Below are 18,990 nucleotides of genomic sequence, written 5' to 3'. Positions count from 1 at the left end.
TTTGAAATGAAACCAAGTCAAAAAGAAAAAAAAAGGTTAAGGTTGCCTGTGAAACATCAAATCTTGTGACAAGCCTACAGCTATAACTTCCACCGACAGGGCAAGATACTTTATCATTGGATCCATTGGTTCAGACCTATTCAATTACCGAGCCAGATTTTTGATATTACTAAGACCTTTCCTAGAGAACGATCTAAAATAGGAAATAAATAAGGTAAATGTTTCTAAGTTAAAAACTCATATATCGTACGTACGAGTATTTTCAATTAATTTTTCAACAAAAAACAAAAGGAAAAAATTTCAAAATATTGTACTAGAGATGAATAGCCTAAAGTTGAAACTCAGCTAAAGATTAATAGCAAAATTGTCTTTCTGCGTTTTTTTAAACCATAGGACTACAGCTTGAACAGGGCACACCAACCTAAAGATGGAGAACAAAATTGAATATAAACAAATTTTTGACGCATTTTTTTAGTTTTTTTTGTACCCCCACCCCAAAAAAAAACTTTGTAAGCCCCTCCCCTTGAAAAAAATCCTGGATATGGCCCTGCTTATTGGTACCTCGTCCGGAGCCAAATCTAAGGTGGGACACCTTTGAATGAAAGAGGTTCTGTTTCTTGAATGAAACAAAAAGAGGTAATAACTTAGAATTAAGAGTGCATAGGAACTTCACAGCAGGGGAGGAGGGTAGAGATTGAAATTTTGGGCAAATTGAGGTGAAGAAGATTGGACGCGGCTGCGTCTTTCTAAAGCTGTTTGGTGTTGTGATTATTAGTTCGTCATAGCAGTAACCCTAGCAATAAATTAACACAAAAACCTAATTGCGCTTTGGCTGCTGGATTTCGTGCCTCCCGATGAAAAAAATATCTTCCGGTGGACAAACATTCCGCTCTCTTCTGTTTCAGTTCAGAGTTGAAAATTTTGTTTTAACAAAATGCTGAATATGATTCAAAATAAATACAAGCATCATGCTCGGTGGAAGTACTGTAGAATTAAAAGTATAGCTAAAAATCTTTTTCAGGTTTATGCTCTCAAGTTTTAACAGATTAAACTCCTGTAGTCCTACGGCTCAAAAGTAAGATGGCAATTTTGCACTTAATCCATACCTAAAATTCATTTTTATTAAATTTTGATTTTTTTTGCATTGTTTAGATAGTAAAATTCGGTGAAAAGACGAAAAAAACAAAAATTTCAATTTTGAAGTTTATATCATTCTGTAAGAAAATGTCTAACCACGTAATTTAAAATTTCTGCCTCGGCGAGTGGATCAGAAACTACTGAATCGACTAAGATAAAATAAAATGTATTCATTATTAATTAATCATGAAATGGATACATTCTCTGACCCCCCAAAGGATCCTAGGCCTATAAAATACGGGGAATAAATACGTTTCAATTAAACACTAAATCAATAGAAGAAAAAAGTTAAACACATTAAATAAATTTAATATAACTAGATAAACTAAATACACTCCAATCAATGCTACACAAAAAAAGAAAGCAAAAAAGTAAAAAAAAGAAAGCAAAAAAAAATGGATAGACAAATTTCTTTTAGAGGTCTTTTTAAGGTTTCAAACGTGTAAAGGTGCCAGGTGCCACTCTTTTTAGGGTACCACTAGTATAAGTATCTTGTCATTTCGGTGCAAGTTACAAATGTAGACTGTTCACAAGATCGCAAGTTTCATAGGGATCATAGACATTAATATTTACTCAAACGAATTCCTTTTTGTTAAAGTTTCTAGGAACCTGCAAAATAATTTTGGGTACTTGTGTATTATAGCGACAACACCAATGCTTAGACAGCGTCACTTAGAACATAACCATAAAACTCATTTAGTTTGCAATGCATAGTGACAGTGCAAAGTGTCCGATAGTATAATACTGCAGCTTTGGATGTTCAAATGAAGATTTGGGATTTGCCAAGAACTGAAGAAGAGGCAATTAGACTTTTCCAGGATAAGGGGGTGTCACCCAAATAAACAAAGCGTGTTGCCCAAATAAAACGTGTTGTTTCAATGGACACAACACGACTTTATACTTAAAGGGTCGACTTAACACGACTTAAATGGTCGATAAAGACCCTTTTTAGAAGTGTACAACTAGGCCATGTTTGAAAAAAGTCGGTATGCGTGTCAATACGTGGTTTGTTGACAGTAAAAGACCATTCGTTACTGCAGTTCGTTTCATTTATTGCCGGGTTTACGAATTGACGTCTGTGGCCTGGTGTGAACAAGACCGAGGCATTTCTAACTAAAAATTGTCGATTGGAATAACTACCTCCGTGAAATTATTTTAATAAAGTATTGTTTTTTCATCATATTTTGGTATATTTCATTAGGATTAACTTAACTTCGCTTCTTCGATGTGGTCGCTATAATACATAAGTGGCGAATTTTGCTTTCAAACAGACAGAGGGGTCGAAATTCAAACTGCCACGTCACTTAGTCCTTTTTGCTTGATAAAATCTGCCACATTCTCTCAAAACTTAGCTTTAAAATAGTACTCAACACAGAAAGCTCAAGAGATGTATCTTCTCTTTTCACCTTAATATGAAAAAAAAAAAATTATTAACGCTTCATCAAATTCCACCTATGTTTGCTACGGTTTATTTGCCTGTATGTTAAATATGCTATGAGGAGTTATAGCGAATACAATTCAGAGAGAATAAGTTTTAAATCTACGAAGGGAATTAAACCCTTCCCTTTGTAAGAGCATAAGTGGCAACATTAAAGTAGTTAGCCGTGTGGGAAAAACCTAAGTAATCTTTAAACCACTCCTTTATTATTATACAAAAATCTTATAATTATAAATGGAATATAATAATTCTATTATAAATATAATAATATATTGGTGAATTATACATTTTGAATATAATATTTTAATTATTATAATATTATTACCAGTTTTTATTATTTCCTATTATAAGTTTCTGTACTACTATTTTTTTTATTTACTCATTTACATTATTTGCTTAAACTAAATCATCTTAAAAAAAAATCTTTAGTTACTTGAGTAAAAACTTTTTGAGATTAAAATTAACTGGTGTAAAGTATTTGGAACATAAATTCGAGAAGCCTTTTCCTGGTGTCTCGTTACAAACAGAGTTAGCAATGTATATGTCAACAATGGTTTCTCTATGGGGTCTTCCGGGAGGACCAAAGCTTATCGTGTGAAACCTTTTATTCTCAGGTTAGTAAACAACCAATCGCTGGGACTTCCGATATTAGAGAGTCGGGCCCAAGTGTATACTTGGAATGGCAGTACATCTTTCGCCTTCGTCGTAGCTAGTTGTACTTGTGCTACCATATTTTCTCTGTGTGTATTCTCACGTTATTCAATAAATACCTCATACCAACGTTTACCGACTATCTTCGAATTTACGTAAACCATTACATCTGCCAATTATAAAAGGGCATATAGAAAGAACTAACCCGAGGTTTACACTGGGACCAGAAAAAAAACAAGACGTCGTCGAATGAGGACGAAAGAGGTCATATAAAATATTAGAAGGAAGTTCGCTGGAAGGGATAGATATCGGATCTCTGAGCAGAGTCCAATGGAAGAGTAGCGCCCGGAGCTGCGTTGGCATCAGACGGCTTCGTTTTGTGATGAGCAGTCAGTTGAGTAGCAAAAGTAATTTCAACCAATACTAATATGTATAACGTCACAATCTTCTTTTTGTCACTTAACAATAAAATTTAATGTTGATTTTTGAATTGAAATCAACATGGTGGAAATGATGAAACAGTTGAGAGTCATGGCTAATATGAGTAAAGCCAAGAAAGATAGTCTCAATGAGAGGCAGAGCTGGCATAACCCTTTTCAGAATTTTAATGATGTCATTTCACTTGTTGATAGAAAGTTTATCATCCATCCTAGGGCACTCCTTCCATTTCCTTCCGATATGAAAAACTTGCAAAATAGAAGATTTAATGAAATTTTCCAATTCCATCTATCCTTGATATGTTCTAACTAGCCTATAAACTAAAAAGTAATGAAACTTCAAAAGGTAACTGAATTTCGGAGAAAATAAGTTTCACATAGGCGAATTCCATTAATTATTTTTTTTTTCTTGGTAACAAAGTGGCTCAAACCGGAAGTGAAACACAGACCATCATAAACTTTTGAAAGTATGAAGCAAGTAAGAATATTAAATCTACCAAAATTTCAAAAAAAATTGTGTCCGTGCCACTAAGCAAAACCCATAGACTTTTTTTTTGTGGCGCAAACAAGACGCCTCAGGACCCCTCTCCGAAAATTTTGTAAAATAATAGGGACACTTGGATTTTTAAGCACCAAGGACAAAGAAACAGAACCTGAATGTATAATATGGTTAAGTAGAAACTTACACAGCCATATTATTTACAAAAAAAAAAAAAAAAAAATGGATCAGTGTTTTAATGAAAAAACCTTTCGGTATAGTTGTGCAGTTTTTGGTGGTACCGAGTGTAAAATAAAAAAATAAACGTAAGGGAAACATAGTTACGGTTCTGGCCTTTCTTGCGCCCAAATATTTTCGGGCCAAAATCCAAAAAAATTCATTTATTAAAAAAATTAGTTCTTAAGTTTATTTAATTATTTCGATTTAATTATTCAAATTTTTATTAGTAAATTGATTTATTTTATTAATTAATTCATAATGTATTAATTGTTTTTATTTAGTAACTGCATCGTCTACTTTATTTTAATAAAAAAAAATAAAAGAATTACAAAAAGATTATAACTGTTAAATTATTTATTCGGAATTTTGCACCCCTAAAATTTCTGCACCCTCGGCAGGTGTCCCTTTGTCTTCCCCCCTAAAACCTTTCTGCTGGCGGAAAAACAAGCAGAAAATAAGCTAAAAACAGGCTGTATGGCACCAAACAACTTGAAAGAGTGTAGCTGTTTTTTGAAAGTGTAGTATTCTTTGTGAACCGTTAAATTATCAACATTTGAATTTTGCGGACTAAAAGCAGAGTCAAATCTGACTAATTTGTTTTGCTTACGGTTCAAAGTGGCAACATTGATAATAACGTAATACTGACGTATGAAACCAAGAGAGGAAAGGATATAATAAATGAAAAATTGATTCAAATAGGTGAGAAAACGAGGATTTTCTCAGCCAGTGGCAAATTATGAAGACAAAGAACAAGCAAATATTCTGACAATAACCTCCGCCAAGTCGTCCTCAGTGCTCATAAAAAAACAAACAAACAAACAAACAAACAGACAAAATCTAACCTTTCGAAGTGAACATAACAAGACCAGAATAGATACTATTCTGCAATCTATTCAGTATACATTCTGCTCCTGTTAGGTTCACTTCGAAAGGTTAGATTTTTTTTTTTTTTTTTTTTTTTGAGCATTGAGGACGACTTGGTTGAAGTCCTTGTCCAAATATTTGCTTGCTCTTCGTCTTCATAATTTGCCACTGGCTGAGAAAATCCTATTTTTCTCACCTATTTTATTTGATTTTTTATTTGTTCTATCCTTTCCTCTTTTTGAGTTTGATACGTCATGTATATCCAGTGTGGTCTTAGAATGTATTAACGTAATACTGCCCTTAAAATTTCACAATTTTGGAATAATTAAGGGAAAAATCTAGGAAAATATTGTTTTCAAGACATAAATAGACATAAGATGAGTCCAAATACGAAAGCATGGACGATAAGATAGGTCCAAGGACGATATCCTTGACACTTCAAAAATTACAATCCCAATATTTACAAATTACAAAATTAAAAATTGAAAATTACAAAATTACAATCATTTTCATGTATTTTTACCTCAATCTCTCTCCCTGAAAGCAATTCCTGCCATTGTCTAACGTCATCAGAAAAATATTTCATGCTCCATTTAATAATTTATCCTTTTCTACAAGGATATCGATGCCTTAACATCTACAATTTATGAGACTCGAGAGTATTTTAAGAAAATTCCATCGCTTCAATATCAACAAACTTTATGAAATTCTATCCTATCTGGGGTGCAATTTAATAGCCTGTAGGCGAAAAAATCTATCTGAAAATTAGAAGAGAAATAAGTTTTGGAGAAAACGAGCTCCATGTCTGAGAGAGGAATTTATCCTTTTCCCTTGTAAAAGTTTAAGAAGAAGGAAATATACAGCTTCTAGGAGAAAAACTGAAGTAGTTGTATTTTTTGAAACAATAAAGTAAGTTAATGCCAAAAACTTGGAGATAGAGATCCACAGAAATCACTTGTGAACAGGGTTGTATCCAGGTTTTTTCGGAGGGGGTGGTCCAACCACTAACCCCCCCCCCCCCTTGATACAGCCTTGCTTGTGAAATATTTTGTGATTCAGAAATTTTTCTATTCTTTGACAGATTTAGAATTTCAAACAGAATATATCAACACTTTTCAGGAGTCACGAGAATTTAGATCTTTGGAATATTAAAATGAGTAGAATACTCTTTGTGACGTTCTTTTCACAAACGAAATGGTTACAATGATTACAATGGCCACATTGATTACAAATGATTACAATGGTTACAACTTTATGTCACAAAAGTCGAGCTAGTGAAGGTAAGGCACACTTTCGTCACGTTTAAAGTAGGCCTTATATAAAGTAAGCGGCTTGATCAACCGATTCCGTCAACTGATTGACGTGTATCTCATTACCGCTTCAATTAAGCTTCAATCAGCCCTTCAATCTGTGTCAAAACTCATTTTAATTTAGTTTTTTGATTCGGACTGTGAAGTGTCTGCTGTGAAATATTTACCTGGCCTTCCTTGTCTTGACTTCGGTTGTCCTTCAGCAAAAAGTTAATAGGAAATGCCGTTGGTCTGAGCAGTTGCATACTATAAGAAACTGCTTCACTCATGATCATTTACTTGAAGTTCTACATCAAATTGAACCAAATGACTACAGGAACTTCATTAGAATAGACGAAGAGAGTTTTGATTTCTTGCCGAAATTAAGATACCTACTTCGGGTATAGATCTGGCAGACCGGATGATTCTGGTTTCAATTCCTTCAACGCTAGCGCTATACTGTCACAAACCGTATTCAATATATTTTGGTTAAAGTAGTCTTTAGTTTTCATCTTCCAAAATTTAGGGTGACTTCGGTATAGCTCTGTCAATAAACATGTAAACTCGCGTTCAGACTTTTGACTTTCCGAGTTTACAAAAATAGATGTGTCCTCCATGGTTGCTGGCGAGTGACTGACCCAATACTTGACCAAAATGGACATAGACAGGCAAGTAACCTAGTCAACCGCTTGAATCATTCAAACTTTCTATCAGTCACCATTAATCGATTGACTCAGGCAGAGTACAGACTCCTGGACGGGCGATCATGCTTGAGTCAATCGATTAAAAGAAGTATTTATCAAAATAATTGACCTTCTAGCGCCTTTTTAAGGAAACTCATCTCTCTGGTCCTCGATCAGAGTATGTACTGAAGATTAGAGGATGTATTGATTATTTTTTGCTTACCATCAGCAATGTTAAGCGAAACAAATCTCAATCTATAATCAAATTTTCATTTAAAAAAAAAAGGAATTATATATTCTCAGGAACTACGAAAAACAACGTCAAAGAAGTAGCAAGTGTTACTTTGAGGTCAACAAAATAAGACATAATAAAAAAACTCAATCAAAGGTATACTCAATCCAAATTAGGAAAGAATGGTATAATCTGGGTCTGAAACTTTCACTATTAGTTTTTTAATAGAGGGCACAAAAGGTGCTAACATAGCCTGGAATCGCATTAATTACATAACAATACTGCCGTATCTAATTATAACTTCGTTTGAAGGAGCCAATTAATGGCTTTGATATGCGGAACAGGACCCTTTTAGATTGATTGAGAGTACTTGACTTGTCAAGTACTCTGTCCTAGACCTTGGAGCCCAGTGGCGGATCCAGGATTTGTTAGGGAGGGGGGGGGGCAAAATAGGTTGATCCGATAAACTTGCATAAAGGAGCAAGTATATTTAACGCAAACTTGCGTTAATTAAATAAAAAAACACTACTTTAGACTATGCTAGGGAGGCTCGTGCCCCCTCGCTCCCCCTTGATCTGCCACTATTTAAAACAATTTAAATGACGAGTGGAACCTATTATTGACCATATTGTAGAGAGTAGGCCTACTGTTTATACCCATAAACAAAGCAACAGATATTCGAACTTGAAATTTATTTCCATTGTAAGCCATCTTCAGGAGATTTTTGTAGGTTCTAGGCTATTAAAAAGGATGTTTGTAAATTCATTTTTCATGTTAATTCAATATGCGCACACAAGAAACTTCGGATTCCGTCTTATCCCGGTTTAGACACAAAAACAAATCTATTATGGAGTGAGGGGTCTCAAAACGCTAAATAGAGGGCAAATTATATGGATTGTGTGAAAATTTGGGAAAGAAACACAGGAGGGTCTTGAGATTCAGGGGGATAAGGCAAAAAGCCTGAGAATTCATCCTCTAGATGATCAAAAACAAGGACGGGATAATAAGGCATAAAATGTACTTTAGACCACACTATTCTAAATTAAAAGTTTTACAGTCATTCGACCTCTAAACTAACATCTCACGTAAAACAAATTCTTAGGCAAAAGAATGGAGAAGGGGAAGCATGCCTGTCTTTCACAGACAATAGACTCTTCTCTTTTTTCAATAAAAGGTCGGGAAAGCACTATAAAAAAAACGTTGTTCCATTATGAAATGACTTTCAGCCATTCGGTTATATTTTACCCCCTCCCCTAACCTTCTATAAAATAACGTATTTCGATTTTTAAATACGCATAATCTGAAATGCAGTTACATCAATGAAGGTCCAACTTTCTGACCTTTATTTCAGGACTCCATAATAAGGAAATAAGATTTAAGGTCAGTTACTTCTTTTATAACAAATATTAATAATATCATAATTACAAATAATTTTGCTTTTCCTTCAAGTTCTAGCCACTTTCTGTCAGTATTTTATTATTAACTTTTCTTATATCCTAATTTCCTGTTTTCTAATATTTTCAAGATTATTTGTTGTACTAAGTTGTTAAATTCAGGTCTTTTTCAAGGGACTTGTGCGTTTGAAAATTGCTTTCAACAAACTAGAGAAAAGTTGTTATAGGTTATACTAACTGAAAATATAACCACACTCTTGCAATTCAAGCTCTGAGGTACCCGAGGAACCTATTGGTAGAATTTTCGTAACACTAATTTAGACCTCCAAAGAGTGTGCAGATATTTAGAGGTCATAGAAGCTCAAGAGTCACCCAAGAGCCTTGCCGGTAGAATCTTTAAGACACTAAACTTCCTTCAGCCATCCAGGTCGTCAAAAGATCTCGAAAAGTCATCATGGCTCAAGAGTAACCAGGGGACATTGCTAATAGAATCATTGCAGACCTCAACTTTATTTAGGCATCGAACTAGTAAACAAATACTCACCGATCACCAGAGACCTTTGCAGTTCTAAATTTCCTTCAGCCACCTATGCCGTCAACAGATGCCAAATGGTCATCATGACTCAAGGGTCTCCAGGAGACCTTGCTGGTAGAATCTTTGCAGACCTCAACTTCATTTAGGCATCCAACTAGTCAAGAAATACTTGGGGTTGATCATGACTCAACGGTCACAAAAGACCTTCGCGGCCCCAAACTTCCTCCAGGCGTCGATGACGTTAACAGATATCTATGAGCCCCCTTTTGCTCAATGATGATCAGTGGACATTGGTGGTAAAACCTTTACAAGCCCAACTTGATTTAAAGGTCTAGGCAGCCAAGAGATATTAAGGGGCAACACACGTCAAGGGCCAACAGGCTATGTTGTCCTAGAACATGCGCAGGTCACAACTGCAGTTAGGCGTCCAGGCAGCCAAAAGATATCAAACCCTATATACTTTTTTATATTTATTCTTTCCTGTTATGTTCACACATTTTTAGGTGCAAAACTTCAACAATAAATTAACTAAATTATACACATTCGCTTGCTATATTAAATTTACTTACAAAAACAAGTTCATAAATAACAGTAGTGTCACAGTTGGTGCTGAGCTATCTATCTAGACAATAAACATTTCAAATCATTGGAGCATATCTCCAGGACACATTTTCAGTAATATCTGGAATGCTTATTTGGAACGAGGGCAATTTATCCGACAACTTTTGAGAGGAAGATAATTTAACTGGCAACAGTTTTATTGTTGAGACGGTATTCAATAACATACAGATAAATATACAATTGAAAGATCAAAGCAGCTTATACTAATAGTTGCAGGTCCAGCTAATAAAATCAAGGCGACGTATGAAAAATAAAACTATGCACAATATGCGCCAAAAAAAAACGAAAAAAAAACAAACAAAAAACGCAAAACAAAATTTGAGCGAGAGATAATTTAACTGGCAATAGTTTTCTTGTTGAGATAGTATTCAAGCACATAAGAGAAAAGATGGAACCGAAAAATCAAAGCAGCTTATGGCACTAGTTGCAAGTCGAATCAAGCTAAAGAAATCAAGAGAAATCAATCACATCTGAGGTTATTTTTCGATTAAGGAAAAATGAAACTATGCGTACTCTGTACAAAAAAATTGCGCTAAACGATATTTGAGAAGGAGATGATTTAACTCGCAACAGTTCTCTTATCGAGGTAGGATGCACACACAGAGAAAAATGCGTCCGAAAGATCAGAGCAGCTTATACTACTACTTGCAGGTTGAGCTAACAACTCAAGCGTGACGCATGGAAAATAAAACTGCACAAAGAAAAAAAAAGAAAAAAAGCGCAACAGGATATTTGAAATGAAGAAGATTTAACTTGCAACAGTTTTCTTGTCGAGATAGTATTGATACACATACAGAGAAAAACAAACTGAAGGATCAGAGCAGCTGATAGTACTAGTTGCAGAACAAGCTAAACACATCAAATGTGACATGCGGAAAATAAAACTATGCACAATATTCGTAAAAAAAAAGCAAAACAATATTTGAGAGGGATATGATTCAGCTGCCAGCCGTTTTCTTGTCGAGATAGTACTGATGCAAATTCAGAGAAAATGCAACCAGAAGATCAAAGAAGCTTATACTACTAGTTGCAGATCAAGCTAAACAAACCAAGTGTACGGAAAATAAAACTATGCCCAACAAAAAAATTGGAAAAACAATACTTGAGATGGAAACAATTTAACTCACATCAGTCTTCTTTTTGATATAGTACTGATACAGATACAGAGAAAAATATAATCGAAAAATCAGAGCAAATTATGCTACTATTTGCAGGTCAAGCTAAATAAATGAGCAACCTCAAAAATATCAATATATGCGGATACTACACGATTTTGGCTTAGATAGATCTATTGCCATTAGTGCTGCTGTGTTGATCGGTCAAGCCTGAGAACTTCCTGTTCATCTTTTCTTCCAGTTTTACTGATTCCAAATTTAATGCTTACCATTGTTCTCATTGTACCTTCATAAATCATAAGTTACACGAATACCGATAACTTATCTCCAGAATAATTTTATAAAACAAGGAGCTCTTGGCTCCTTGACAAGGAGCCAAGAGAAAAAAAGTTTTATCTCATTAGGATGAGGTGAAACCATCAAATTACTTTAAATATGGACGATATCTTTGAAGGTAGTCAAGGGAGAAACTTCAAAAATGGCGGGGGTGAAAAGAAGTGTTCGCTACTTCAGGCTCTAATGGCAAAATACCGGAACGAGTTTTTATAAATTAATTAAAAAACTTTTTCCACAAAAAAAGTTTTTCAACGAAAAGTAAAGAACTCCATTAAACCAAAAATGAGCAAAAATAAAATCAAATAATCTACCAAGCGTGAAACAACCACAAATCAGCATCAATAGATAAATCAAACCCAAAACGAACAGAAATTACAATAAGTAACCGAGTCAAACTCAAAACGAGCAGAAATTAACATAAGTTGGGCGCAAAACCCCTATGCCTTTCCAAGGCCAGAACAAAATTTGCACTTTACTGAAAAAAATATAAATGTTTTTACTTTTATAAATTTAATAACTCAAATAGTATTAACATTTTGATTACTAAATATCATTATATGCATATTAAACTGACAATGCACATTCCGTTGTATTTTTTCAGTAAAGTGCAAATTTTTCTCTGGCCTTGGGAAGGCATAGGGGTTTTGCGCCCAACTTATGTTAATTTCTGCTCGTTTTAAGTTTGACTCGGTTATTTATTGTAATTTCTGTTCGTTTTGGGTTCCATTTATTTATCGATGCTAATTTGTGGTAGTTTCACGCTTGGTAGATTATTTGATTTTATTTTTGCTCATTTTTTTTTGTTTAATGAATTCTTTACTTTTCTTTAAAAAACTTATTTTGTGGGAAAGTTTTTTTAATTAATTTCTGTTCGTTTTATATTGACATAGTCTTTTCAGGGAAAAAGAAAATAACACTTTAAATCTTTTCGTTTTTTTTAAGACTTTATAGTTTGGCCTTCTATTTGTATACTGGAGAAAAATTTTCAGCAATTTTTAACAAAATACACCCTTTTAAAATCTGGACACAAATAGTACTGTTTAATTTAGCTTCATGCCTCCTCTAGTTGACCTGAAATGGAAAACGTGATACCATTCACAACAAATTCTGTTTACTTTCTTTGATAGCATGGATACACTTACGCTATTTTGATTTGGTTAAATTTTAAGAGCAGGAGTAGCCCAGACAGTTTGAACATAATACCCTCAGTCGTTCTTGGGATATTGCTGAGATACCTTATTTGGAATTAGCAATATCACAGTGCATTCTGATTTAATATTAAGGCAACATTTAGTTCTTAAACATAATGGGCAAATGGGAGGGTGGGAGTGGAAGGGGGATTAGTTACCCGCCAATAACTTTCGACTATTAAAAAGGGGATCAGCCCTTTCTATATTCAATCGAATCAGCCCCTTTCAAAGTTCCCACGACAACTCCTTCGATACGAAGTGCCCTGGTCTAAGCAACAACAGCAACAAAAAATATCACTAATCAGTTTCGACTATTAAAAATGGTACTAGCCCGCTGAATTTCCAATCAAATGAGCCTGTTTTGAAGTTTCTACGACAACGCCTTCTATAAAAACCTTATATGCCCCCAGGGCATAACTTAAAACCCTTGCCCTGAAGGCTGTGGGGGAGTATTCTCCTCAAAAACATATTTTCTATCTGGAAAGCAACCGCTGAACAAAATGGCTATCTCAAATTTTTGATTGGAGGTGTTTGGGGGAATGATGATGTGGGGAGGGGGGGGGGCTAGTTGCCCTCCAATCACTTTCGACTATTAAAATGGGCACTAGCTCTTTGAATTTCCAATCAAATGAGTCCCTTTTGAAGTTTCTACTACAACGCCTTCTATAAATACCTTATTTACCCCCAGGGCATAACTTAAAACCCTTTCCCTGAGGGTTGTGGGAGAGTGTCCTCCTCGAAAACATATTTTCTATCTGGAAATCAACTACGCTGAACAAAATGGCTATCTCAAATTTTTGATTGGATGTGTTTGGGGGAAAGATGGGCGTGGGGGGGGGCTACTTTCCCTCCAATCTGTTTTGACTACTAAAAAGGGCACTAGCCCATTGAATTTTTAACCGAATGAGCCTGTTTTGAAGTTTCTACGACAACGCCTTCTATAAAAGCTTTATATGCCCCAGGGAATAACTTAAAACCCTTGCCCTGAGGGTTGTGGGGGAGTGTCGTACTCATATTTTTTATCTGAAAATCAACTAGCCTACGCTGAACAAAATGGCTATCTCAAAATTTTGATTGGATGTGTTTTGGAGGAATGATGGGCATGGGGGGGGGCGAGCCTAGTTGCCCTCCAATCACTTTTAACTATTAAAAAGGGCACTAGCCCTTTGAATTTCAAATCAAATGAGCCTGTTTTGAAGTTTCTAAGACAACGCCTTCTATAAAAACCATATATGCCCCAGGGCATAACTTAAAACCCTTGCCCTGAGGGTTATGGGGGAGTGTCCTCCTCAAAAACATATTTTCTATCTGGAAATGAACTAGCCTGCGCTGAGCAAAATGACTATCTCAAAATTTAGCTTGGATGTGTTTGGGGGAATGATAGGCGTGGGGGGCTAGGTGCCCTCCAATCACTTTAGAATATCAAAAAGGCCACTAGCCCTTTGAATTTCCAATCGAATGAGCCTGTTTTGAAGTTTCTACGACAACGCCTTCTATAAAAACTTTATATGCCCCCAGGGTAGAACTTAAAACCTTTACCTTGAGGTTAATGAGGGAGTGTCCTCCTCAAAAACAAATTCTCTATCTGTAATTCATCTACGCTGAACAAAATGGCTATCTCAAAATTCTGATTGGATGTGTTTGGGGGAATGATGGGCGTGGGAATGGGGTCAGTTGCCCTCCAATCACTTTTGACTATTAAAAAGGCCACTAGCCCTTTGAATTTCCAATCGAATGACCCTGTTTTGAAGTTTCTACGAAAACACCTTCTATAAAAACCTTATATGTCCCCAGGGCATAACTTAAAACCCTTGCCCTGAGGGTTGAGGGGGAGTGTTCTCCTCAAAAACATATTTTCTATCTGGAAAGCAACTACGCTGAACAAAATGGCTATCTCAAAAATCTAATTGGATGTGTTTGGGGGAATGATGGGCGTGGGGGGGGGGGGCTAGTTGCCCCCCAATCACTCTCGACTATTAAAAAGGGCACTAGCCACTCCTATTTTCAATTGAAAGAGCCCTTTTCGAAGTTTCTAGGACAACTCCTTCAATACGAAGTACCCGGGTATGGAAAAAAAAAACACATTGTGGCCACATCGCTCTTTACTTAGGCAGCGCTAGCGCGCCGCCTATGATAGCAGAAGAAGTAAAGCTTAATAAAAAGAAATATACACCCATACTAAATTCACTTGACCTTAGGAAATATTACAACCTGTCAAATGCTGAGTTTTAAATAAAAGTGGGGAGGGTAGTTTCGCCAATCCAATGGAACGTCGGCCTTAGATTGCTGGCATTAGTCAACATAAATAACAGCAGTAGTATAAGCTTATTGACATAAAGATATGACTAGACCGGACTTCATAAAACAGCAGCAGTAGTCTAGGCTTATGAATATAAAGATGTCCTAGCATTTAATTCAAGTGAACCTAGGAAATAAACGCAGTGTCAATTATAAAGCGCACGCACGCAAAAAAAGCCAAACGTATTTTCGTGAGCCAATCAAATTTTTCTTTATTTTTAAGAGACAAAAAGTCCCACCTTTTTACAACCTGATTGGTTTAAAACCCCCGTGTGAAATTTATAAGCTAGTAAAAAGAACGGATCTTTTTGTAGTCACAATATTTTTAAGGAAATCTTGAAAATTTGACTAAAAGCCATTTAAAGGGTTCTTAGCCAATCATTGCCGAATAAGCGTTTTTTTTTACAAGGAAAAATTGATTAAAGGGTTCCATCTACAAGTTCATTATCTGCTAACACACAAAGAAGTTGTAGGTTAAATTAGATAAATAGTCTGTTTCTATATACTTACTCAAATTAACAAATTATCAACGACAAAAGAAGAACGTTCGCTTAAGTTTAAACTTAAGCTGTATATACTTTATATGGGAGAACCCAGGTTTCATCGAAGTGACATCTCCTGATTCTCTCCCCTGAACTTCAGGGCATATCCTCAATTAAGGATGCCTGTAATCTTTTATACATAAGGAAACCTACATATTATTATAATAATATATTATACATACATATCACGATGCATATTATTAAAATAATATATACATTATTTGAATTTACTCAAAAAAGCAAATGAACCTGCATATTCATCAATTCATCCAAGAGTCCATGGTATTGAAGAAGGAGTGAAAGGCAACGAACCGAAAGTCTAACACGTCTTAAAACACGTCTTCCTTTAAAGAATAACAGATTTGCTGTTAATCTAAATGCTAGATGATTTGCCGTAGTCTTGGTAATAATGTACTGACTAGCTCATGTTTAATTAGCCTATACAGCATCAAAAATTTTCCAGGGACAGCATTGTTTCACAAGATTAGTAACAACCAATGATCTTACATGTCCTAAAGTAATGAACTGTATGCAATGTTTCAAGAGACAGAAGCTGCGTTACCCAACAAAACCAAGCTCTGAATTCACCATTCCATTCCAGTGGTGCTAATTCACCATTCCAGTAGTCACATGATTCACCATTCCAGTGGTGCTAATTCACCATTCCACTAGTCACATGATTCATCATTCCAGTGGTGCTAATTCACCATTCCAGTAGTCACATGATTCACCATTCCAGTGGTGCTAATTCACCATTCCAGTAGTCACATGATTCACCATTCCAGTGGTGCTAATTACCTAAAATGTGGGGGCGTTGGGAAAGGATTTTTTCGATTAAAAAATATTATAATACATAAAAAGATACATTTCAAAACTTACCAAGGGGGCATTTACACCTCTCGCAGTGGCACTGCTTGGACTTTCTAGGATTTTGTTGCTTAAAACCAAAATGTCAATTTAGTTACTCAAGATTTATCTTCCTATATTACAACTGTGACTTTTACTTAAATCTTCTCCGGAGAATCTTTTGACAATAGTTTTTATTACTTTTTGAAGTGGATATGAAAAGGATTAGTTTGGCTCCAATTTTTTTGAGATTCCTAATCGAACCATACCGAGGCAGATAAGAGGCAGCAGACTGAATTTCAGTATTGTTAAAAAAGGACAGAGGGGACGAAATCTGCCTTTTTATTATTTTATATCCCCTCTAGTTAAATGTGTTTTTTTTTATTAAAGTACCAAGGACATCTGTGGCGTAAATGCGTCAAAATCCCGAGGGGGGGGGGAGGGCAAAGTTGGAGCCGATTTTCCCAAATCAAGTAACAATGACTATAAAAACTGAAAAATAAGCCATATAGTACCATAAAGGAAAAGATATACTAAAGATGCTAGATATATGTAGATACTAGAATTATGCAGGCTTATTTTAGTTTTGACAAGTTTTTGGAAGAAACTAAATTTTAGCTGGAGGGGGGCAAACTTGAGTAGAAGGGAAAATTTTCCCCCTGCTCCATAGAAAATTACGCCCCTGAAGGACATCAAAATGAAAACATTTTTGTCCTCTGGATCTATCTTATGTCTTTTCATGCCTAAAACTAAGGTTTTCCCAGATTTTTTTTTCTGGCTATTTCAAAATTATGTAGTTTTTAGGGCAGTATCACATTTTCGTCAGTGTTGCCACTGAACCATGAAAAACAAATAAGCACAACTAATTAGTTGAATTTGACGATACTTTTCGTCCGTACAAATTCAAATATTAACGATCTGTTTGATTCTCAAAGACAACTTCACCTTTAAAGGAATGCTACACCTTCTTACGCTGTTTGGTCCCATATGTTTTTAGTCTAAATTTGCTGGTTGTCACCCATGTTTCTTTTTATTTAATATGGCGCCCGCTACCACTAAAACTGTGTAACTGCATATTCAATCTTTTGCATTAAAAATGGAATGCCCATTTTTCCTAATTTATTAACTGCCCTAGAATGGATGATAGACTATTATCAAGGAGTGAAAATAATCATATTCAAATCTGAAAAAGTTATTCCAGGTTTGAATCTCACGGAAACTATCTGTCTTGGCTTTTCTCCAATTAGCCTTGGCTCTCACTTGGTTACTCCACTTAAAGACTAGTTGATCCACTAAGTCGATAATCAACTTAGCAAATTATGACAATCAGATTCCACTTTCACTGTCCTTTGTGCTTTAATGAATATGGTGAACTAGCCTCTTGATGTTTCTTACGTGAAAAAACAAACAAAAAACAGAAACTACAAGACACAGACAAATTGGACGCCTGCAACAGACTTAAGAAACTAGTTTAAAGAGCTTACCAAACTGGACACTGAAGTAGGAATCAATCCGCATTTGGCTTTGTTTGTTCTTCCATTTTGCTAAGGTCGGCACTAGAAGTTCATCAATCTTTTCGGCCGACCAACCAAACTTTTCGCGTGCAAAATCCCTCAGTGCAGATTCATTAGGCTCTCCCCAAGTAAATCGTTCCTCGGACTCGTCAACTTCAGGATGCAAGTAAGCCATAACAACCACTTCATTTGGAAAACCTATAAACCAGTTAGAAATTTGTGTAATACTCATACGTCCAGAAAAACAGGAAAATTGAAAAGAGTAAAACCGCCAATTAATATGTACATCATTAAAAAATGCGAAAAACTAATGGCTCATTATGGTGTGGAGTAGCCGCAGGTAGAACCAATACCCCAAGAAAATAAAAATTATAGAGTCTACTACAGTTGCTTACAATGGATGGCGCAAAACTCGTTAGCAGTTGTTCAGCCTTGGTAAGTCAGAAAAGGCCTGTAACGTGCATTTTTAAACAAGTGAAGAAGAGCAATGCCAAATCCAATTTCAGATCCTCATTTTTAAAAGATTACCTAGATCAGAAGACTAAAAATTCATTTGACTCTTATTTTACGCAAACCACACATAGTAACATGCATCCAATGCATTAACCTACAACGGAAGAAAAATACAAATTATTCTTGTATTTTGAACAGTTGGCGTTTTTTTTTTACTTCTGTTATTAGTTATTGGTTCCTTTCTTCTATTTTTTCTTACTTTCTTTCTTATTTGGGGCCAGAAAAATATGGTACGAAGTCCTTTTCAAAGTTCAATCATTAGATTTTAAACATCTTATTTGAGGAAATCAACAAGCAGACTTTAAGAGATAATAGTCATAGGGAGCTCAAATAGAGTGCTGCAATGGACAACACTGTTCAAAGTTTCTTTCAAAGGCCGTATATAGGTAATCAGGGAGAACTGTCTGCCTCCATTTTTGTCTTATCGCCCTGAAAAAAGGTGTCACAAACACTATAATCTCTCCAGAACGAGTGTTTCAACCTCTCAAAGGGAAGTAATTTGTGACTATAGTCTGGTAAGCTATCAAGCTGTAAAGGCACCAGAATTATCCTCTTCAGAACGAGAACCTCTTTGGAACGAGTGTTTCAACATCTCAAAGGGAAGTAAAGTGTGACTATAGTCTGGTAAGTTATCAAA

General features: G+C 35.4%; 1 protein-coding gene across 2 annotated transcripts in view; it reads right to left on the bottom strand.

Moving 5' to 3' along the window:
- Positions 1 to 18,990, bottom strand: part of LOC148941598 (DNA excision repair protein ERCC-5-like) — a 263,737-nt gene that overhangs the window by 19,775 nt on the left and 224,972 nt on the right. For both annotated transcript variants that reach the window (XM_089104023.1, XM_089104024.1), the window contains one exon: positions 17,811 to 18,038. In XM_089104023.1, coding sequence (XP_088960149.1) covers positions 17,811 to 18,038 — 228 coding nt within the window. The remainder of the gene's footprint in view (positions 1 to 17,810; positions 18,039 to 18,990) is intronic.

This window comes from Artemia sp. Qi Xiang Cuo, chromosome 18, assembly GCF_049724085.1.
Source record: "Artemia sp. Qi Xiang Cuo chromosome 18, ASM4972408v1, whole genome shotgun sequence".
NCBI lineage: Eukaryota > Metazoa > Arthropoda > Branchiopoda > Anostraca > Artemiidae > Artemia > Artemia sp. Qi Xiang Cuo.
This window is presented reverse-complemented; position numbering and strand designations above follow the sequence as displayed.